The sequence below is a fragment of the Cnephaeus nilssonii genome (genome assembly GCF_951640355.1).
Source record: "Cnephaeus nilssonii genome assembly, chromosome: 16".
NCBI lineage: Eukaryota > Metazoa > Chordata > Mammalia > Chiroptera > Vespertilionidae > Cnephaeus > Cnephaeus nilssonii.
In genome coordinates this window covers 54,110,944-54,136,175 of record NC_137087.1, presented here as the reverse complement: position 1 = coordinate 54,136,175, position 25,232 = coordinate 54,110,944, and the positions used below count along the sequence as shown (strand labels likewise).

At 34.1% G+C, this 25,232-nt stretch overlaps 1 protein-coding gene across 3 annotated transcripts in view; it reads right to left on the bottom strand.

Annotated features, from left to right (window-relative positions):
* The window catches only part of ATRNL1 (attractin like 1), a 454,562-nt gene that overhangs the window by 283,304 nt on the left and 146,026 nt on the right, over window positions 1-25,232 (bottom strand). For 2 of the 3 annotated variants that reach the window (XM_079793604.1, XM_079793602.1), the window contains exons 23-26: window positions 20,877-20,955; window positions 19,164-19,187; window positions 18,421-18,578; window positions 6,344-6,405 (exon numbers count right to left, since the gene is read on the bottom strand). In XM_079793604.1, coding sequence (XP_079649730.1) covers window positions 6,344-6,405; window positions 18,421-18,578; window positions 19,164-19,187; window positions 20,877-20,955 — 323 coding nt within the window. The remainder of the gene's footprint in view (window positions 1-6,343; window positions 6,406-18,420; window positions 18,579-19,163; window positions 19,188-20,876; window positions 20,956-25,232) is intronic. The other variant, XM_079793603.1, reaches the window with a different exon arrangement.

The following is a 25,232-nucleotide window of genomic DNA, read 5'->3' as shown; positions in this document are numbered from 1 at the left end:
CCTAATTAAATGCTCGTGGCTGAGAAGCTGCCTTACAAGTCAATGCATTCTATTTTTAGCTTTCACTATTTCATAGTTCAAGCTATGGAAATATCCTTCTATTTAATTGTCTTTCTCAATCAGTGCTGCTTCTGTTTTCTGGGTTACACTGAGTCAGTCAGTTCCTTCTTCTATGTGCCGAAACTTCTTATATACTTGAAGAAGCCTACATGATTGTCTCTACTCCAGAAATTCTCAATCAGGAGCGTTTGTCCTCTAAAGGGCATTTGGCAGTGTCTGGAGACATTTTTGGTTGTTACCACTCGGGGGTGTCCAGTGGGATGTAGGATACAAAGGCCAGCTCCCCACCACCAAGATTTTTCCAGATCAACATACTAACAATGCTGAGTAACCCTGTTCTAGTCTGAATTATTACCACAGTGCTTGCACTTCCCTGTAACTGTTATAATATAGTCCAAGGATCTATTCATCTGGAAATCAGTCCTACCATTATCACCATAAGAATTTTAACAGTATAGATATAAATCTCACCTCCAACCTACCATGTTAAAACTGAACTCCTGAAAAATATTCATAAAAATAAAAGCAACTAACATCTATGGACCAAGCACTAGGGTGTGTTACATGCATATTTCTTTAGTTGCCATAATTACACATGATAGGCCCTGGATACTGTTATGTACTCATTTAAAAGATGAGAAAGCTAACTCATGGAGAATTTAAGTAAAATGCCTAAATTAAAAAGTATTTGGTTACAAGTTCTCCCCTTTCTTCCAACTTCGTTCTCACCATACTTTTCAGCTAAAATGTAAAAAAGTGCATTCAATCTTATCATCCCTCATACTCAATCAGACACCAAATTTTGTCGACTGATCCTTGAAGAACATCAGTAGTAGATAATAGTATGTATACTAAAAGTCACTTATATTAATTAAGTACTAATTAAATAGCAAAAAATGTTTTTGACAATCTGTAATTCACAATATTTTTCAGTCAAAATAGTTACATGATAGAGATTCGACTTAAGATGAAGACTTGCTGAGTTTCTCTATCAAGTCTTTCTGATCTAAATTTCATGACTCAAGTGAAGACTTCCACTTTCATATTGGTGCAGAAATCCAGTATGTAAATGTTCAGTTTTCATAATTTCAACCTCTTCCGAGGAGCAGATATATACTTTAGAGGTTTGCTGCTCACCCTCTCTATGCTAATTGATATTAGATTAGAGTTCATGATGATATAAATAAATTGGTTGGTAAAATCAATAAATAGCTTAAGAAAATATTCTAATAATCTCCAAAAATTATTTAAAACTCAATGAAATATATTTCAGTTTCTGGCAAGTAGTAGTTGTCGTTAAACTTTTTCTAAATGAATGGAATTGGTTCTTTAATTGATTTGAATATCTTATCATTTTTCTGACACTGAAGGTCTTATTTGGCATTATTAGCCTTATATCAAGGTAATACTTTATAACTGTTCTTGATTTGTAATAAGTTACATTGCAAGTAAAAATTAGTTCTTTTTAAATATTGACATTTAAAACGAAAACAGTCTATTAAGAACACTTGCTTCATAAAAAAACAAACAAGCAAAATCGCTTGACATATTGATCCAGCAATGCTGAAAAGTTACACTCATCCTTTGGCGACTAACATAAAACCCCAGTCTCCACTGACAATTGGGGAGAAAGTCTGAAGAACACCAGACTTCCCATCAGTCTGAATTCCTCAATGGGGCGGTGCCCCACACCCCACTCTGTCCCTCCCACCGCCTCCTTTCTGCCCACTGGATTTTACGTGAGTAAAAAACTTGTATTACACAGAAGGACTGATATTTATGGGTTTATCTGTTCCAGTTAGCTTTTCCCTAATATATTTCTTAAGTCAAAATTCTTAGGGGCAATGTCAAGTGTTAGCATCCTCTGATCTGGTATTGTGGCAAGTTTATCCAAGAAAAATGTTTCATCCCTTTCTTTCAGATCTTTTCCTATTACTAGTATATTACACAGTGGTTTATAGCTCCTTGGTGGAGAAGTGGGGGCAGGGGGGTAATTGAGCTTTCTTTTTAAAAAGTGCTGTGTAATAGTATCAGAAGATCTGAAAGGTTTGTCATCCTTTGGTAAAACCCCCTAATGGAAATTAAATAGGAAAAAAAGAAAAGAAAGGAAACATTAAAAAGCAAGCATGTACGCTACAGGGATAGAAAAGGAGAGCATGGGAACTTAGGAAGACATATTTCAATAATTTTATTTTAACCTTCATAAAATGGTCATTATGGAAGGGATTCTTAAAATAAAATAAAAACACGTAGCTCATTAGGTATTCTCATTCAGGGAAAATTAAAGAGAATTCAATAAAATAGCATAGTGTGAGAGAGGTTATATTGTAAAGCAGGCCTTGAGAGACAAAGAAATACCCTCTGGTGGTAATCTAGTTGGCCAAATGCAAAAAGCGATAATATTGTCACTATTTTACAGCAATGTGAGGTTAATTGAGCATAAAAATTAAGTCTTAAATAATATTTTAAAAGACAATTGTGGCATATTAATCTTTTATTTCAACTAAAAATGTTACAAACTAGGGAATTGTGTTGAAATACAGAAACATATTATTTTAAAAAGCAATTTATTTCCTAATAACTAATACTCTGGAAAATATATTTCAAAGGTTTTAAAAATATCTTCCTAAACATTTGAAGGATTTTTTTTAACCAAGTAAAATGTTAAAAAAAATAAATCACTAACTTAGAATGCAAAAACAAAAACAAAAAACAAAAAAAACTTGAATAGTGCAAAAATAAATTTACTTCTTTCAGTTATCAGATTGACAAAGAAGAAAAACTAACAAAGCCTCCTGGGTGAAACTGGGAAAACAATATGCTCACAACGTATAGTGGTACAAACTTTCTGAGGGTTATTAAGCAAGAATCAACCAGACCTTAGGATGCTCTATCAGTTGAGATGATTTCAAATGCAACTAACAGAAAACTTAATGCAAAATGCTACAAACAATACTGGGACTAAAATGGACTTTAAACTCCTTGCTATGACTGAACTGCACTGACCCAATTTGGATGTTGAAATCCTAACACCCAATGTGACTATATTTGGAGTCAGGAATTTAGGAGATCATTAAGGTTAAATGAAATCATAAGAGCGGAGCCCTGATCCACAGGAACAATGTTCCTATAAGAAGCCAGAGTCACCCGAGAGCCATAGAGCTCACTCTCCCCTCCTCTCCGCGCACACACTTAGGAAAGGCCATGTGAACGCACAGTGACAAAGTGGCTGGCCACCTGCAAGCCTGAGAGAGAGCTGACATCGGAAACCAACCAGGCAGGCACCGATCTGACTTAGACTGACCTACCAGCCTCCAGCACTCAGAGGCAATACATTTCTATTGTGTAATCCACCAGTCTTTGGTATTTTTTACAGCAACATGAGCACACCAAGACTGATTTTGGTACCAAGAAGTGGGGGCCACTGTAACAATTACCTAAAAATGGGGAGGGAGCTTTAGAACTAGGTAATGGGTAAAGGTCGGAGGAATTTTGAGGTGCATGTTAGAAAAAGCCTAGATTGCTGTGAAGAGACTGGGGAGGGAAACATGGATTTTAAAAGGTGATTCTGGTGAGAGGTCTCTTAAAATGTATCAGTGGCCTTATTAAAAACAAACAAACAAAAAAACTAAAGTTCAACATATTTTGCCCATGTTTTCTCTTAACAATGAGAAAACGTTAATACTAATTTACACTTCACTTCTGAAACAGGTTTAAATGATGAAAGAAACGTCAAATATATTTTATCTCACACAATGATTAGAGTATTTTTTCCACTTTGTCCATGGTGACAACATAATAAATGAGACCTCTAAGACATGGCACACATTAATACTAGCTTGCTTTTATTTAATAGAAGAACTTTTAAATTTAACTATGCACACAAACTGAAAAGCTTCCAATAAAACCTTAAATAATTTACATATATATTCAGCATTGTGAAATTTTACAGAGCTGAACTTCTCAGTATGTTCCCTTACACACTATTCTGCATCAGAAACAGTTTTACTTTGTTGCACTAAATAATGTCCATTTAATTATAACTTCTAATACTTTTCAAAAATGTATTATAATTATAGCCTCGAAATCCATTTATGTTCAGAAGTACAAAGTCATCAAACATTATCTATATTTAAGATGTTTCCTCAAATTTCACTTTTAAGAGACATAAAAAGCATAAATAAATGGTGCATACATGTTAGTGATATATATATATGTGTGTGTGTGTGTGTGTGTGTGTGTGTGTGTGTATGCATTCAATTCTGTAAATTACAATTTCTCAAGGGACGTAGATAAACATGACTGTTTTCAGAGCAAAGTGACCACCATGGCAAAGGTGTTGACAACAGAAATGGACTAATAAGCAAGGAATGTGTAAACCCGAGAAAAGAGTGTAGAAAACGAAAGGGCTGTAAATGGAGAGGAGAGATTCGACTTTCTATGTAATGGGCCCATATGGATGCATTAGAAGAGATATTATAGGGACACGGATTTCATCTCAATTATGAAGAACAATTAGCTATCTGGAGATAGGAAATGCTACCTCGGGAGATGGTGCGTGTGCTGTCATTAAAGCCACTCAGGCATAAGCTAGATCAGAACTGGGCACGCTGTGTCCCAGGCAGTGCTCTGCCCACCAGCTGTTTTTGTAATAAAGGTTTACTGGAGCACGGCCACCCCGTTTGCTTCCACGTTGGCTGTGGCTGTTTAGCATCAGAGTTGTGTGTCCCTGCAACAGAGACCTCGCAGCCCTCAGATGCTGAAATGTTTACTATCTGGCCCTTCACAGCAAGTGCTTGCTGACCTGTGTGGGGAGCGCATTAGAAATTCAAGCACTGTATGGGTGTCTGGGCGAGATAAACAATAATGGCTACTGTGGTGTTTAGGAAAGTGCCTGGCATAGCATCTGTGTTGGGTTGGGAAGATTCTTATTGCTGTACTAGCCAATACTACCAACTTGGTGAGTGAAGGTCAAAATTCATACTGCACTCTGTTGCCTGTAAAGTTGTGTGCTGTGATGAGGGACTGTGTCTGCCAGACAAGGAGACACATTTGTCTAGTTTGTACAACGGCACCTGATGGACCCACATAGTTGTGTACATCATCATCATGTTAACAAAATAGCATTCCTCCCAGCCCAGACGATCCAAGATCCCATAACACGGAAACTCAACTGCTTCTCCTAACCCAGTGCTTCTTCATTTGACTCCCATGGAAAAGGGTTTCCATGTTTTGAGAAATCTTCGAACTCTCTAACCTCTTTTTTAGGAAGATACATTGTAAATTAGCGTATTAAAAACTCTGAGAAGCAATGTAAGCTAAAAATAAACTAAAAGGGTCCTACTTAACCTTTGTATACATTTTCCAAAGTTGTTTAATTATGAAATCCCTTTCTATGAACCTACTAAAGGCCCAGTGCACAAATTTGTGCACCAGTGGGGTCCCTTGGATGGGGTGGAAACTGGCTCTCCAACATCCCCTGAGGGGTCCTGGATTGAGAGAGGGTGCAAGCCAGGCTGAGGGACCCCACCGGTGCACGGGGCCAGGGAAGGACATGGGAGGTTGGCTAGCCGGGGAGGGATCGCAGGAGGGCTCCGGGGCATATCTGGCCTGTCTCGCTCAGTCCCAATCGGCCGAACCCCAGCAGCAAGCTAACCTACCGGTTGGAGCATCTGCCCCCTGGTGTCAGTGCATGGTATAGGGAGCGGTTGAGCGGCCTTAGCATATCATAAGCACATTATGCTTTTGCTTGGTTGAACGGCCGACCAGTCAACAGGAAACTTAGCATATTAGGCTTTTATTATATAGGATTGTTGCTATCTCAAATAACTCATGTCCTAGGGAATGTTGCTCTATTCAGTTATATTTAGTACTTACAGATTATAAACTCTTTGAGAACAAAATACATGCTTGTTCCTATCCCCTACAGATTTAACACATTGTAAAAACACATGTGATAATTTCCTAAGAAGTCATTGAATTGATTTAGTGCTAGGAGATGTACCTAATCAATATGGTGAATGTATTGTTCTTATGTGACAGGGGAACCCGAAGGTATCCTCATTCCACTGAACCCACTTTCTATTAAATAGTCCAAAAGTAAAACAATCTTGCAAAAGTGTATTTCAAGGATGTTTCCTCTGCTCTGTGACATAGATTTAAGCATATAAAACTATTCAAGATATAATATATGATATTTTACGATTAAAGATTTGATAAATTACCTAACAGACATATATCAAAATATAGATTTAACAAATCAAAGTCAATTAAAGCAAATTACCTGAAGAAGGTGACAAAGAACTGCACAAGATCCATGATTGTATTGTGTTGTGAAAATGCAATCTGAAAGATCAAAATAAAAGTAAGTTTGAAATTTACTGAATAAATATGGTAAAGTTTCATGGCATTTGTAAATAAAATACTTTTAAATGATTAAGACCATTGATCACCATATTCTAAATCATTCATGCTGGAATCAAAATCAGTAACAACACCCTAAATCTGTAGTTTGGAAAGTTTCTCACCCTAAAATGTTAAAATTAGATTTTAATGTAGAAAGATTCCTATTGGCTAATGAAATGGCCCTTTACAGATAATCAACATGTACCCATTTTGGTCCTATGGTCATTCCCACGAAAAATACAACAAGATTTTTCAAGTCACATTTAAAGTGAATTTTAAAACTTTAGCCTACATAAATGTACCTTAGGCATTCCCTTTTCTGTAATGATTTTATTCATGTTATCCAATAATTATTCAAAAGTTAATCAAATCAAGAGACCAATTAATGGTAATATTTAATAATATCCTCATTTTCCCTGTTTTTAAACAGCTCCCAAATAATTGATAAAGTAAGTACTAAAATACTGTGCTAGCTGAAACTACAGCAACAGTGATGATAATATATTTTGTCCATTTGAGCTTGAATGCAAATTCACATTGAATACTTGCTCAAAATCTAAAACCTGAAATTAAGAAAAGCTACGTTTTCCATTAAATAATAACAATCAACATTTTGAATTTGTGATTCGAATAAAAAGTTTGCATTACGTACATTTGGATAGAGAAGTAGATTAATAACTTGATATTAACCACAAAGTAACAGAATTCTTATTTGTTTTGATTATGAAGGACAAAGTGCTGAGTTTGTGCAAATGCCCGATTGCCATAAATTCTGATATATATTTGAGATAAATGAAAATATAAAGCGATGTGCTAAAACTATCAAACTAAAATTATATAAACTAAAAGGGCTCTACTTAACCTTAGTATACATTTTCCAAAGTTGTTTAATTATGAAATCCCATTTTATGAACCTACTAGAGGCCCAAAAAAGCAAAAAAGAGGTTTTCAAACAACTATTTAGATTATAGTCTTGCAAAATGCCAACATAATAGAAGTTAGTCAACTAGTAATATCTCAAAGACAATTGGATGATGTTTCAGACAAGCAATTCAAGATCTCATTAGGTTCTTATTTATTAACTAGAGGCCCGGAGCACGAAATTCGTGCACAGGTAGGGTCTCTAGGCCTGGCTGGCGATCAGGGCCGATCTGTGGGGCGACCAGCGGGGCAATCGGGGGGCCCCACTGGCACCCACCTTGGCTGGCCTGGGGCATGTGGGCAGCTCCTGCATTGAGTGTCTGCCCTCTGGTGGTCAGTACACATCATAGCGACCAATCATTCGACTAGTCATTCCACTGTTCAGTTGATTTGCAAATTAGGCTTCTATTACACAGGATTTTTTAAAGAATTTAAAGCAAACTGGAGATTAAATTACCCATTATTTAACTATGATAATATATTCCAATAAGCATAAGCTTCCTACAGATAATAACATACTGCTAATTGATATAATATGTATCATTCCTAATAAAGTAATATTTTTAAAATGGAGTTAAATAGAAAATGGTAATATTTAAAAGATAGAATAAAACCTATTTCTGGATATAAATATAAAGAATAAACATACTAGCCAATTCTGTATAAATATTACAATGATTATAAATCCTTGAGTATTGTCTATAAAAATTTAGTGGGTTCAATTATTTTTAGAGCAAATAAATGCCTTAGTAGGGGAACTTACAACTTTCCTCCTGGTTCAATGCAAAAACTTAACTGGTCTCCTTGACTTCAATTTCATAACATCTGGTCACGCTTCACCCAGCTAACAATAAGTTCTCTTTAAAACGGCAAGAATTTTCTGTGATTCCCCTCTTCACAGTCCTTCATTCCCCTGTGTAAATTTCCTCGATATTTTCCATCACTTTTAGCTTGGACTGCAACTTCCAAAATATGGCCCCTGCTTCTTTCTCTACCCAGGGCATTGACACAGCAGTCTGATCAGATAGCAGTATTAGTGGTTTCCAATATTTGCCATCCTGTATCAACCTCTGTTCCTTGCTGGGCAGGAACTGTTCCAATGATTCACTGCCTTGCAGTTCCACCCTAGATCCTGTCTCTTTGGTGGCCTCGACTGTACTACTGTTGTCCCTACCACATACTGCTACAGCAGGACCGCTAAAACAAAACACAACAAAAACCCAACTCAATGACTGCTGCCCAGGCACTTAGTATCCTCATTCATATTTCTAATTTATTTTGGCATCAGAATTATTACATAAAGTAGGTAATGTCATTAAATCCATTTTATAGATGAGGAAATAAAGGTTTACAGGTTACGCCAGCAATACGCAATAGAGCTAAATAGGAAATCAATGCATTACAAACTCTAATTCTTATGTTCTACACTCTCCTAAGTCCTGTGTACTGAGTATCACAGTGTACTGTGATAATTAGCTTACCTTTCTTTTCTCTCCATCTGACTTCAAGATATTTGAAGTCAGGCATTACAATGTTCAGCTATACCTCCCTAGCTACTAGCAAAGAACCTAGAATTTTGACTTACGTTTAGTAAATAAATTGCAGTAACTTCTGGAGATATAGATCTCAAAGTTCTAAATAGAAAGTCTTAAAACAGTTTCATTTTAACTAAAGGTCAAGCTGTACAAGAAAATAAGAATTACTTTTATATCAAGATTATGTCAGTTAAAATACGTAAAACTTTATATCTACTTGTATGTTACCTGAAGTTAAAAGATATTACTTGAAGTTAAAAGATATTATTTTTTCAAAATCATTTTGGTTGATGCTAAAGGATATTGTTTTTTCAAAACATTTTTCAAAAAACATTTATAGCCCTAGCTGGTTTGGCTCAGTGGATAGAGCGTCAGCCTGAGGACTGAAGGGACCCAGATTCGATTCCAGTCAAGGGCATATGCCTGGGTTGTGGGCTTGATCCCCAGTAGGAGGCATGTAGGAGGCAGCCGATCAATGATTCTCTCTCATCATTGATGTTTCTCTCTCTCCCTCTCCCTTTCTCTCTGAAATCAATAAAAATATATTTAAAAAAAAATTTGTAAATGCTAAAAAAAAGATCCATTAAAATGACAGCATAAAGAGTTGCATGTAATGCTACCTGTTCTTCATTATAGTATTAGCATATTTATGAGGTTTCCTGAAGAGCCTCAAGTTTTAATTCATAAATCAAGACTATATAACAATAAGAGTAAAGGCTTAGATAGAAATCTATACTCAATTTATGTTTGTAAAACCATCTTTTAGAATCCTATGATTTGCAATACAGGTTGTAAGTATAAAGAGTTACAGTTTTGGTTTAAGAGGATGTTTGGAAAAATGGGAGAAATTATGGTTAACATGAAAGTCAGGTTTACAAACGATGAGCTTAAGGGAATATATACATGCTGATCAGTCTCCAATCTATTTTCTACCTATATTCACATATACACAAAATTTAAAATTATGACTATTTATTATTTTATCTTGATTCACTATGAATAACTTATACATACTTTAATTTTATTTTGGTTTCAATGGGTTTTGCTTTAAGAATTTTAATGTCTCTATTGATTTATATTGTTTACTACATTCTTGCAGTTTAACCTCCTAGGAAATGACTCAAATAAAATAAATCATGCATCCATATTTAAAATTGGCTCTTTAGAGATTATGACATTATGTGAAGGTACAGCTTTGTTCTATTAATTCTTTAAATGAGTATTAAATATTTTTAAAGTTGAGAGGCTTGCTTAATCTATAGTGTAATTTTCATGGATATCATTTTAATTTTGGATTTCAAGCAAATACATCATATGGGAAATCTGAGATGAATGCAATTTAAATAAGAGATTTTCTCTCTTGAAATGTTGCCATTTCTTAGATGTGGTGACATAAATACTCAAATATTTCATATGTGGAAAGATCATAACATTTGAAATACACTCACGATTATAGGCTAATAATATCTTCATTGAGGTATAATATAAACACAATTAAATTCCATTTTAATGCATAGTTTATTGAATTTTGGCAATACTTACAAAGCAACTTAATTACAACCACACAGAAGACGTCCTTTGCCTCTGCAATGGAGCCCCTCCACAGACCCTAAGACTTCTATCTACTTTCTATCACGATAGTCTTTTTTTATACAATTTCATATAAAGGAATCATAGGGTATGTAATATTTAATGTTTGATTTCTTTCACTTAGCATAGTATTTTATTTTGTTTCTTTAAATATATTTTTATTGATTTCAAAGAGGAAGGGAGAAGGAGAGAGAGAGACACAGAAACATCAATGATGAGAGAGAATCATGGATCGGCTGCCTCCTGCATGCCCCCTACTGGGGATTGAGCCCACAACCCAGGCATGTGCCCTCACCTGGAATCAAACCTTGACCTCCTGGTTCAAGGGTCTACACTCAACCACTGAGCCACACAGGCTGGGCCATTCAGCATAGTATTTTAAAGATTTGTCCATTTCACTACTTTGTATAAATATTTCATTTATTTTTATTGAGTAGTTTTACAAAGTATGTATAGAGCATAATTTGCTTACTCATGCTCCAATTGATAAATTTATGAATTGTTTCCAGTTTGGGGGTTTCAAGAGTAATAGAGTTATACATGTTTGTGTTTAAGACCTTTTCTGCAGTTTATTTTCATTTATCTTGTGTAAAAAAAAAACTAGGAGTGGAGCTGCCGGTCATATGGTAAATGTGGGATAACTTTTATAAAATAAGCAATATTGTTTTCAAAGTCACTGTACCATTTTACATTGTCACTAATGATGTATGTGAATTCCAGTTACTCCAAATTCTCACCAGTACATGGCATTTTCATTCTTTTTATTATTAGCCACTGCAGTAGACATGTAGAGGTATCTCATATGGTTTTATAAATATGACACATAAGTGAAAGCATGCAATATTTATTGCTACATTATTTTTTAAAAACTCCAAATTTCCAACAATATGCAATGGAGTTGCAGAACCTGGTTAAAATTATTTTAGTATTAAAAATAATAATGAATATTATATAGAAATAAAAGTGTTTGCTCGATGTTATATAAAAATCATTTGAAGTTTATACAATCAAAGTTTATAATGATGTCAAATATCTATGCGGTTATATGAATATTGAACAAGAATTCATTAATTTTGTTAAAGAATTCAATTGGATTTAGAAGGGAAATTCATGACTTAAAAACTTGCTACTGTGAGAACTTTATTACTTAGATTCATTTTACAAATGGAAAGACTGAATAGATGCGTTATAAGTCATATTCTTAGAAACCCATATTTTACACATAAGCCATCTTATCTAATTCTCACAATGTTATTGCTTATAATAAATGACATTAGTAGCAATATTTAAAACAATGAGTCAACAAACCTTTCTGTAAAGGACCTGTAAATATTCTGTAAATATTTTCAGCTTTGTCAGCAATATAGTCTCTGTTTTTATTACTCATCTCTGACATTATAGTGTAAACTTGATGATATACCTTCCTTTGCTTAATCTCTAGAACATTTGTTACCTATCACAACTAATCTTATATTTGAACTGCAATGCTAATAACTTGAAAAACAGAAAGACTGCATAGAGCTTAAATACTTTGCATTTTACAGTAGTGCTGTGCATTAACACTTATACATCACTATTTAAATTAAATTAAATTAGTTTGAATCTAAATTACTGTTTCTGAGTAGCTGGGATTTGGTAACTCACTATTAGGTCAATCTGCAAGCTGATCATAATTTAGGTGTGATTTTTTTAAAATCAGAATAATGCTAGGAATCATTCTTCAATTTGCGATTTTGATTTCTGCATTAGACCGGTGATATCCCCATGCTAATAAGCTAATACAGAACAAAGTAGAAAAGGAACAGAATCCTAATGCTGCTGATGTCTGTAAATTTTCATCACAAGTGTGTTGGCAATTTGAACGTATATGATGAGCCATTTGAGCACGAAATAAGGTGGTTAGCTACTAGATAAGTAGGTATTGAAGTAAGAGGAAGTTTTATCTTATGCATACTGCTTGAAAAGTAAGAGTTACAATACAAAATGTGCTGGTAAAGATATCCCTGTGTAATTTCCCCCCAAAATTACACCAAATTGTTGTAAGTTTGAGTATTTTATCATATATATGTTAAAGCATACTTTTTTCTTTTCTTTTAAGCTTCAATTATTTTGTAATCTTTATTGTGGAGAGTATTACAGCTGTCCACTCCTTTTTCCCCCATTCCACCCTTTGGCCTGGTTCCTGCCCCACTCCAGGCCTTTTTTATCATGAAAACTAGGTTGGCATAAGTTTGAGAAGTAGTATTTGATATTGCTAATCAATTTTACCAATTACTTAACTACTACAGTAATTACACTAATCAGAAAATATAAATATAAGGCAAATATTAGACGATACTTCAGAAACATTAATCTCTGATGAAAAGTCTTCGTAACTTTGAAAACCCATCTTCTTGTCTAGAATTCCCGCTCAGGCATCATGTCCCTGCTGAACTCCTGTTCATCCTTCAAAATCTTGCTTCAATAGAACTTTCTCCAAGAAGCTTTCCGACTTCACTATCACCTCAGTAGCAGTCACAGGGCAGGATATATCACGTAGCATCTCCAATTCTTAAACACCATTCACTGGCATATCCGCCAAGGGAATGGCTCGGACAACAGTTTGTGAAGGAAACAAAACCAAGGTGTATCCCTGACTCTGTATAAAGACTCCACAGAAGAAACACTAAATTAGGATGCACTAAAACTGACTAAAGTAGAATGGGGTCAACATGTGAAACAGACACTAGAGACAGAGAAAGAACAATTACACTAACAATTCAGTAATTATTTGTAGAACTCGGTATAGGGACTGTAAAGGGACGACATTTTAGGTAATATGAGGAGATGCTTAGATCTTGAAGTTGCAAAAGACATTTTCTCTCTCTCTCTGATTTCTAAGTCTGGAATGTCCCTTGTTTTACTTTAAAGCTCATTTAAAGGTGGATTTCTTTATCTACAGAGAAAAAATTGCTGACAGTACATTTCGCGAGCTACGTGAGGACAAAGGCTACTTTGTATACTGTTTTATCCTCTAGAAAAATGACCTGTGTATGACTGAAGCTTTACATCTGCTTGAAAGTGTAGCCAAAAATTTATATAAATGTTCAATTTCTGACATTTCTGCAAGAAGCACTAGTTTAGATTAGCATTTGACTGATGAAATACAGAAGATACCATTACTATAATTTTTCATTTTGCTCATTATTTGTAGAAATTTACAAAGACCTATTATTATGCTAGAATGTTTCATCTCAGTAGTCACATTAGACTGAAATTGGATCAAGACAAATGAAATACTTTTCTACTTTCTCATATATCAGCAAAAACTTCTCCTTATTCATGGATATTTTTTAAATTGATCTCTTCAGTCTCAAGTACACAGAGAAACACTACAACCAAAGGTGCTCAAGAGAATAGTGATGGGAAAATTTCAGTATGAAAATACTACTGATACTAACTGAAGTAAAATTTGTGTGTAATGTTTTGCTTACAAAAAGGATATGATACAAAGATTTTTTACATAAACAACAAATAACTAAATATTTAAATATTCACACATTTTATGCTACAGCATATTTTAAAAAGAATTAAATTACAAGTTGGAAGGCCATACACATAACGGTCTCTCCCTGTGCAGCGACTCTACTGAAGCAAACATTAAAATAAATTAAGTAAAAATGGTCATAAAATTTAAATGTTAATTTTTATCACAAACAATGTTCTCACTTGTTGGAAACTCACTGAAAACTCTGGGGGGAGGAACAGTGGTATTTATTCTTGAACAGAGTATTCGTGGTATCTCAATGGTGTGATGGAAATTTTTCAATAGGAATTAAGTTTTTTTACTTTTTTATTTCAGCCACTTTTTAAGATAACTGCTTCCACATGGTGTCGTTCCTAAATATTTATGAACAGCTTCATCTATGGATTTTAAGATTTCACCTAAGTTGCAGCTCGTTGGAATCTGCAATAGAATGTCATTATGAAATCTAAAATATATAGAAATATGTCTGCAACCTAACTACCATTTATCTGAAAAGTACCTGGAAGCATAAATCTAAGCTACTAAATAAAACAATTTGGAAGTAAACATAAAACCACATTTACAGTAACTGTCCCTTTAATTGGTGAACTAGCTTGTAGCTACCATATTTGTTCCATTTACTATTTGGACTCAACATTATGTAAGAATTCTATCTCCTCACAAAATGGAGTAACAGTGAATGGATTTATCTTCATATTTAAACAATTAGTAAATAAGACAAAATATCTGAAACACTTGTTTTCAGACAATGGAAATCAAGCAGTGCAGGACAATCATCCCTGAGTGGAAACAAATGAGGTGAGCCTTTAAATGCCATAGATCATTGTGGTGTTTGTTTGTTTTTTAATATATTTTTTTATTGATTTCAGAGAGGAAGGGAGAGAGACAGAAACATCAATGATGAGAGAGAATCATCGATTGGCTGCCTCCTGCATACCCCCTACTGGGGATTGAGCCGGCAACCTAGGCATGTGCCCTGACCAGGAATAGAACCATGACCTCCTGGTTCAAAGGTCAACGCTCAACCTCTGAACCACGCCGGCAGGGCGATCATTGTGATTTTGAGGTTGCATCTAAAAAAAACAGTAAGCCCAGGTGCATTTCAGGAACTTCCCAATTTGAAGAGATGAAGCTGAGAATGTGGTGGGCTGGGGCAGTAAAGTTTAGGGATGGTCTACTGGAGAAGAGAGAACTCCCCAGAGTGCTCCAGAGCTTTGCTAAGGGTCCCTTGAGCCTTCAGGTGAAGACTACTTACTGGTGAAGGAACTGTCCGAGGCTGGGGGAACAATAATCTGAAAGGAGCAGAGAGAAAAATTCTCAAAATGCACATGAAGCTGGGAGCAGTTTATGATCCTACCAGTCTGAGTGCAAAACCTTGTAATTCAAGTGTCATAGAGTAGAGCACCAAGAAGGCAGTGCCTAGGAGTGAGGTGATCACCCCTGGACTAAATGCTGCTTTGTTCCTAATAACAAAGCATAGAAATAAGCCTTGAAAAGTTCAAACTTTTTGCAAATAAATTAACTCCATCCCATAACCAAGCTAAACATCAATATTGGTGAATATCTAGCACCCAAAATGGATAAATTCAGAATGTCGGGCATCTAATCAAAATATAAGCCATAAGGAGGAGCAAAATAAAATAAAAAGAAACGCAAAACTACACAAATGACAGAATTTATAGACAAGGACGTTAATAGTATGGTAACTGTAATCTATGTTTAAGAAGGCAGAAAAAAGATGGAGCATATTAAGTAGAAACGTGGAAGATATTTTAAAAAAAACTAGTCAAAATTCTAGAAATAAAAAATATAATGTTTGAGTTGAAAAATACACTGTTTAATAATATCAGATTAAACACTATAAAAGAAAAGCTTAATGAACTTGAAGATATATAAAAAGTATGCAAAATGAAACCCAGAAAAAAATCATGAATTAAAAAATAAGAATAGAGCATTAGTAAGCAAAGGAACAATTTCAAGCAGTCTAATATACATACAGTTGAAATTTCTAAAGAAGAAGAGAGGAATGGGATAAAATTTTGAGATATAATAGCCCCAAGTTTTCCAAATATGTTTGAAATTATAATTTTATGAATTTATGAAGTTCAATAAAACCCACACCAAAGAAAAAACATGAAGAAAACCAAACCTACACACATCATAATCATATTGGCCAAAACCAATAATGAAGAGAACAAAAGTTTTTAATGCAGAAAGAGGAAAAAGATCCATTACATTAAAAAGCTACAATTTAGAATTATTTAATCCCCATGAAAGTAGAATAAAGACATTTTCAGAAATATAGGCTGATATAAGTCATTGCCAGCAGATCTGCCCTAACTTGTTAAAAGATGTCCATTAGGCAGTAGAAAAATGATACTTGATAGAAATCTAGATTTACTAAAAGAGTAACTATGTAGGTAAAATAGAAGATGATTTCTTATGTGTCATATCTTTAAGTAAAATTGACTATATCAAAAATAGTAAGTGTAGTATGGATTTTATATTTATAATATATGAAGCAGTAAAATTTACTTAATAATGGCACAAAGACCAGAAGGAAAAAAATGAAAGTATACTGTTTTAAGGTTAATGTTCAAGAAATGAGTGACAAATATTACTTGAAGGCAGACAATGAGAAATTTAAGATGTCTATGATAAACCATAAAATAACCACTAAAATAATTTAAGAAAATTTATAGAAAAATAATAACGATTCTACCATAATTATTTCAGAAAATTAGAGGAAGGACTACTGCCCAATTCATTTGGTAAGACCAACAGTACCATAACACCAACTCAAACGAGATTACAATAGAAAAATACAGACTAATATTCCTCAGTAACCTGGGTATAAAAGTTCTTAACAAAAATATAACAAATCAAATCCAATAATACATAAAAGAAATAATACAAAATGATGAAGTAGAACGTACACCTGAATAGCAAGGTTGGCTAAACATTAAAAATCAATCAAGGTAATTCAATTATATTATAAATAAATCTCAACTGAAATAATTTTACTATTTTATGATTAATAATTGAAAGTGTATTATGGTCCTATAAACAAACACACACACTCATATACCTTAGTAAAACATATTCCTCATGACTAACAATCATTTTAATAAAAAAGTAGAAATAGAGCTCTACCTTTCTTGACCATCATAGTTATTTTCCACACTCTATTTTTCTGAGAGTGGAATATTTCAACTTTATTACACAAATTTTTGTTTGGCATCCAGAACATATTGTTAGTATGTTCTCAAAAGAAACTCCAATTTAGAAAGTTAATTTCTAATCATGAAATATTCATAAGCATTCTAAAGTAACTATGTAATGTTCTTAAAAATAAAATACAATTAGATAACCAAGAAGTAAAGGGCATGAAACAATTAAAAACATTAACAATTACATCTGTTTTATTTACTATTTAATACGCCCTATAGATGAGGCCTTTTGTTGCCTTCAATCATAATATAAGGAGAAAGATTTTTTCAGGAAGCATGATTTTTAAAAATTACTCAGTCCTCTCACAAAACACAAATTAACATAAATAAAACATGCAAACATTTGTAGTCACAGATCATAAGTTGTCATTTATTAATATAAAAGAAGGAATAATCTGTAAATTTTTAACAGATTTTGAAATAGACCTAGTGCAGGACTTGACATATATGAGCTATTCAATAAACTAATTTCAATTAAATCAAATCAAACAGTCATAAAATAATGAATGAACAAATCCCAACATTACAAAGTATAAACTTACTGTACTCTCATAAAAGCATAAATTAAGAACTCAAACCATGAACATTTCAAGATAAAGCATCCTAAATATTTCCTAGCAACAAATCTAAAGCTGTTAGCAGCCTATTGCTGAACACAATAAAAATGAACCATACGACACATAAATAGCAGAGATAAAGGTATCAACAATAAGAGTCAGTGGGTCTGAAAGAACTGTTCAAGTTCTGCTAATGCTTAATTTTCAGTGAAGATTTAAATTATGTTCAGTGTATAATAAAGCAAAAATGAGGTTACTAAACACAGCAAATAATTTCAAGTGGAATTGTAAAAAAAGAATGTTTATTTAAACCTCAAATTATACAATTAATCAGAAAACCTGAAGAATCGCATTATTTCAAGTTCAATGCTTTTTTAGAATACAATTTCATTAAAAATTAGTACATTCTTTGATTGAGTCAATATTATTTTATGGACTTTTTATAGTGATATTAATCACAAACATTTGTGTAGCCTTTTTCTTATATTGTTCAAAACATAGAAATCCATCTATATCATCACTTGGAAAGAAACCACATTCTTTTTCTAATGAAAATACTCAATAGTCACTAGACTGAATACTATTTTAACACTTACCTGTATTTTAATAGGCCAGGAAAAGTTGCTGACGTACACATAGAATGTAATGTTAGGATTGCTTCTAAAGTTAAATTTTTCATAGGAAAAACTATCTCTGTATTCCTTTACATTAGTCTTGGAAACTATAGGGGTCTCCTCCCCAGATATTGTTCCAGCTAAAATGTAAATAACAATAACAAATTTAAATAATTCATATTAGGAAACAGAAATCTTTATAAACAAAATATATGTTGTACTTCTTTTTATAACTGTACTTATAAGAACATATTTATCAAAATAAACTCATGCTTACAATTTAGAGTGACAAAAGAAAAAAATAGTATTTGCCATAAATATAATAAAACAGATTTAGTAAAAAGTTATTTTTAAAAATTACACCACTGACTAGGTGCTATGCACTAGGCACTTGTCTCAAGTATACAGCTACTGAAAGGTAAGTCCCTCTTTGAAACTCAGGTACATATGGTTCCAGACACTGAGTTCTTTCTACTTACTACTCCGCAGACAATTTCAAAATAAATCAGGCCATATTTCACAAGTCTCAATTAAATTAAAAAAGGAGGGAAAATCAATTTATTTGTTTTACCACAAACTGAAACATCACTAATTTGAGTAAACTGGAAGAAGGCTATAATTTAAAATATGAGCTAAATGCTCAATCAGTTAAACAAATATTTGGTATTCAACAAATATTTACTAAAATTAATCAAATGAAATAAAGCATTTTTTTAAATCCTCACCTGAGGATATGTTTTTCATTGATTCTAGAGAGATACAGAGGAGGGGAGAGGGGGAGGGAGAGAGAAAGAAACATCGATGTGAGAGAGATACACGAGAAACATCGATTGGTTGCCTCCCATAAGCACCCTGTCAGGGATGGAACCCACAATCTGGGTATGAGGCCTGACCAGGAATCAGACTCATGACCCTTCAGTGCACAGGATGACACTCTAACTAACTGAGCCACACAGGCCACGGATAAAATAAAGCATTTCCAACAATCTTATCAAGCCATCGACTTAACTAAAAGTAAAAATAATTACAATTAGTATGCTGAACACCTAAATATTTCTGACTTATCATTATTCCAAATTGTCTTGGATGCTTTTAAAAATGTGGAATTTTCACACCCTGGCAGGTGTGGCTCAGTTGGTTGGGCATCCTCCCATGCACGGAAAGGTTGCCAGTTCCAGGTCAGGGCACATGCCCAGGTTTTGGGCTCGATCACTGGTGGGGCGGTTACAGGAGACAGCCAATTGATGTTTTGCTCTCATATTGATGTTTCTCTCTCTCCCGTACCTTTCCACTCTCTAAACAAAAAAAATTTAATTAATAAATCTTTTTTAAAAATGTAGATTTTCTTGAGCTCCATCTTCCAACCTGATAAATAAAAATTTCTGACATTTGGTTCTGGGAATCTGAAAGTGACAAGTAATTTATTGCACAATAAAATCAGTGCTCTAATACTGAAAAAATTAAATATATTTTGAGCTAGTTTACTATACAGAAGTAAAGTTCAAATAACAGTACAAGTCGTAAATTATTAATTAATGAAACTCATGGTGTCAAGATTTTACTATACATTTGCACTAATGTAACAAAATGTCTGTATGTTTGCCTGAATTTCTCATTTGTTACATGTGTATTACAGATTCTGGAATGCCAAAGATCTAATCACTCTTGAATTCTGTTTCCATGACCTTACATATTAAAATAGCATAATGACTTAATTTTCAGAAATCAAATAGGCAGTATTTTCTTTTTAAAAAAGTTTCCAGTACTTTTATGCAACAGTATACTTTGATATAGAAAATAAAATGCAACAGAATTTCCTAAGATATATATTAAAAAGTTAGCATTCTTTTTCATAATCCAACATCTAGATTTGTACTTAGTTATATTTCTTAAAAGTCAGCAATTTAATTTATAAAGCTTGTGATGGAAGACATATTAAGTGTAGGTTTTGTTTTTAACCCTCGCTCAGCACCAAGGCTGACAAGGATTGGGGGATAGTTTTCTAAATTTGAAAGTAATAGGTAAGTTGTTAATTTGTCAGCATTCACAGAAGAATGTCAATGTTTTATATCAACATAAGGTTAATAATTAAATGTACAGTTTCAATAGTGAATCAAATAATTAAAATCTCAGTCTCTTTAGTTATTAAAAAAATATGCCTTAATAAAATCATAGCAATTCATGACAGTGCCATTTAAAAAAAATTAAGTCATGTACAATATTTGCTCCCTATCTAATTTTAATTGAATAAGGAAGAATGTTAGCAAATAATTAAGATTTATTATTAATGCTACTTATTATTTTTACTTGAAACAGCACAGTGATTGGGCATATATTATTTTAATTTCAATTATTTAAATTAATAGTAAAAGGTCATGTTAGAACACCTTCCACAAAGAAACAGATGTGAAAGTTACATGGCAACAAAATTCTCTTACCTGTTGAACCAACTGACCAAGTAATGTTGAGATTAAAGTTGTTTGAAGCATTAATCGAAATATCCAAGTTTTTGTTAGACTACCAAAAAAGAAAATATTAAGGTTAAAAAAATCAAATTATAGTAGCTAGATATGTTCAATGTTTAATTCTGTTCAAATTCTATAATTATGACAATATTCAACTGAGTTAGTGTAGATACCAATTACAACTCTTCAGGTGATAGAGTCAAAGGGAGATTGAAGGTTCCCATTTTTCTTCTCTACTAAAATCAGGCCTTCTGTATGTAAGCCAGAGGCTGCTGTCATTCAATATTTGTACTTTAATTTTCTTTGCTTCTCTGTAGTTAATATTTAAATGATATAGGATTAGACTAGCCCAAAACTTCTACAGTAATATAATATTATTTTGTTGAAAGGCTTCTTGATAGGTGTATATTCTGTTATTATACACACTTTAACTAGTTAAAAATATTTCAACTACGTAAATGAAAACTTTCAGGTAAAAATGATGAACCAAACTGAGCAAAAAAGAGGAGATCACATCATTTTAAACATCTGTACAGAAGAACACTGAAGAATTTGTCAGTCACCCTGTTTCCTTCCTGTCATTCACTAGTGGAGTATAGACCCTTTCCATTTAATTTCGAGGAAACAAATGCCTAAAAGATTTCTTTAAATGTTATTTATCTTACTCCAAGAGATGAGGCACAGAAAGTACATATGATTATAACTATTTAGTTCTGCATAAATGCAGAGGATGATAGTGGTACTGCATAAGTTTAGCTTCAGATACTGTGTGTTGTGCTGTGTTTTAAATATACAAAGACCTACACAAAAAGCTGTACTGCTGCCTTAGCCGGTTTGGTTCAGTTGATAGAACATCAGCCTGTGGACTGAAGGGTTCTGGGTTTGATTTGGGTCAAGGGCACTTGCCCGGACTGCCAGCTCAATCCCCAGTTTGGGGTGTGCAGAAGGCAGATGATCAATGATTCTCTCTCATCACTGATATTTTTATCTCTCCCTCTCCCTTCCTCTCTGAAATCAATAAAAAATACATTTTTTAAAAAAAGCTGCAATGTTACATGAGACCTGGCTACTAGAAAATATATAACTTCCTTCCTTAGTATGACTACTTTTTTCTAAATTGGATAAAACAGGTAAGCCAATAGAAAATACATCTCCAATTTTCTGAGCGACTCCTAGAGAAACAAGTGTGTAAGCAATTTAAGCTGCCCATATGTGATATAGCAGCTATAAGGGGAAACTGGCTGAAATCTGCAGCCCTTTCTTGATGGATAAGAGGAGAAAGGAGGAGCAATAAAAGGCAAAAGCTGCTGGATGGTGTGTAACAGTCATCCCATTTAAAAGATACACTAAGATCCAATTTTATTTACCTCAAAATAACATTTACTCTTAATGAGTGCCCTAAGATAGAGGGATAGCTGGGCCTCTACGAAGAACTATTATTAATGCTCCATAACTATTAGAAGACATTCTCTTCATAGTTTCCACGAAGAAAATATAGATTCAAAAAGAATGATCATCTCCAAAGAGCATGCAAAAGTAAATGTAATGAGGTTGAATGACTGCCATACAGATGTTCCAGGGGAGTGCTCATGAATGCTGTAGAAATAGCATCTGAGAACTCAAATAAATCTAAGAAAAAGAGAGCCTGGGAGTTTAAATAGATATAGTATTTCAGAAGGATACTGCATTATCCACCAGTCATACTAAAAAAATGGCTATGAATGTAAGAAGGAAGTTAACTCATTAAGTTCTATTGATAAGCGATTAAGATACCTTCCACAATATGTACAACAAAACTGTCCAACTCCTTGAAACCTTGCTACTTCTTTGATAATATGAGTGAAAACTCACATTATCAAAGTTGACTGTTTCAAAATAATGCCACTACTATGACAATAGTAATAAATGCAAAATGCAAAATGCTTTATGTCAGAATGCAGATAGGGCTGATCAACACATTATGTTGTTCAGCTGTGATAAGGAACATCCATTCCAACATAGCGTTACATTAACGAAAACCCATAAATGAAAAGAAGGAAAATCTCTGGTACCAATTTTATAGGTTTATGTCACTATAATTAAATGACCAGTCCTGAAAACCAAGTACTGCTTCTATTCATTAAATTATGTTCATGAGGCAATGAAATGAATTAATGAACAGTAACATTATCAAATCAGATGATCTTCGGTTCAAATCTTAGCTCTTTAACATACGTATAGATTTATTTAGGAAAAGCTACTTGTCCTTCCTGAAAATCAGTTTTCTTATCTCCAAAATGGAGATAGAACGACCTCCCTCAAAAGTTTCTTATAAACATCAAGTAAGAGAAATTCTCAAAAAAAAGCCTAGTTTCAGGCCATCAAGCTGATAATGGTAGTATTGTTGATATTATTAGGGCTGATGACATAAATGTCTTCTTTTCTTCTGTCTTCATTTTCATCTTCACCAAGGGACTCAGAAAGAGGGCATACTTGCCAACATCTGAGAAGTAGTTGGTTTTTTATTATAATGAACTATTTCAAATATAGTTACATTTTTGTAGTTGTTAATCCTCACCTGAGGATATTTTTTCATTTATTTTTAGAGAGCATGGAAGGGAGAAGGAGAAAGAAAGAAAAAGTGTTGGTTATATGTGGATAAAACAGGCAAGATCATGTTATATAGGAAACCACTCCAGAAATTGTTGACATGAAAGCACTGATTAGAAGTGATGCATAGTTTCCTCAAAAAACTAGAAACGGAATTCCCATTTGACTCAGTGATCCCACTTCTAGGAATATATCCCAAGAAAACAGAAACACCAATCAGAAAGGATAGATGCACCCCTATGTTCATAGCAGCACAATTTACAATAGCTAAGATTTGGAAACAGCCTAAGTGCCCATCAGCAGATGAGTGGATTAGAAAACTGTGGTACATCTACACAATGGAATACTACGCTGCTGTAAAGAAAGAAGGAATTCTTACCATTTGCAACAGCATGGATGGAACTGGAGAGCATTATGCTAAGCGAAATAAGCCAGTCAGAGAAAGATAAATATCACATGATCTCACTCATGTGTGGAATATAATGAACAACATAAACTGATGAACAAAAACAGAAGCAGAGTCATAGAAGCATCAAATTGGCTGTCTAACCTATGAGGGAAGGCAGGGGATGAAGGGGTAAGAGATCAACCAAAGGACTTGTATGCATGCATATGAGCATAACCAATGGACACAGGCAGTAGGGGGCTGAGGGCATGCACTGGGGGGTGGGGCGGCTGGGGAGAGGTGAATGAGGGGAAAAGGCGACTTATGTAATACTTTAAACAATAAAAGTATTTTAAAAAAAGAAGTGATGCATAGTGGGTTAAAAATAAACCTATTGTCTAAAATGTACAAAATGCATAAATAATTAAGGTATATATTTTTATTGTTGATTTTTGAAGGATAAATTAGAAGCCCTGGTCAATCATTCACATTAATTTCAGAAATTGTTCTAAGTTGGATAACTCTTTAACTCTAGATGATAATTATAAAGTATATATCACTAGAGGCCCGATGCACGAAGATTTGTGCAAGAATGGGCCTTCCTTCCCCTGGCTGCCGGCAGCGCCTTCGCTCTGGCTGGAGCCGCCTTTTCACCTTCCCACGCTACCCAGAGGCTCTGAATTGCTGGGGTGGTGCAGAACGCCTGTGTCGTCGCCATGGCGACAACGCAAGCATCCCACCCCACCCCCAGCCTCTCAGTGCCTGTGTATGCAAATTAACTCATCTTTGTTGGGTTAATTTGCATACTCACTCTTGATTGGCTGGTGGGCGTTGCGAAGGTACGATCAATTAGCATGTTACTCTTTTATTAGGTAGATAATGTTATAAGCATGCTGGGTGGCACCTCTCATGAAAGTTTAGCATCCTTTCAAATAACATGTATCTGGGCTTTTGGATTCAAGTGGACAAGATAGTAGAAAGTGAAACTGAAAGCTGGGCCATTTGGAAGCTTTTAAGAATTGCTGGAAATTGTAGGAGGAGAGCATGTTAAGAGAGAAGTGAACTAGGATGACAGCTAATCTGAACCTCTGTGTATGACAATATGCATAATACTGAAAAGGACTATTATTCACGCCTACATTTTGAGCTAGATGCCCAACTTACATTAAAATTTTTCTAATATATTTTTATTGATCTCAGAGAGGAAGGGAGAGATAGAAACATCCGCGATGAGAGAGAATCATTAATCGGCTGCCTCCTGCATGCCCTCCCACCCCCACCACTGGGGGTCAAGCCCGCAACCCAGGCATGTGCCCCAAACGAGAATCAAACGAGGACCTCCTGGTTCATAGGTC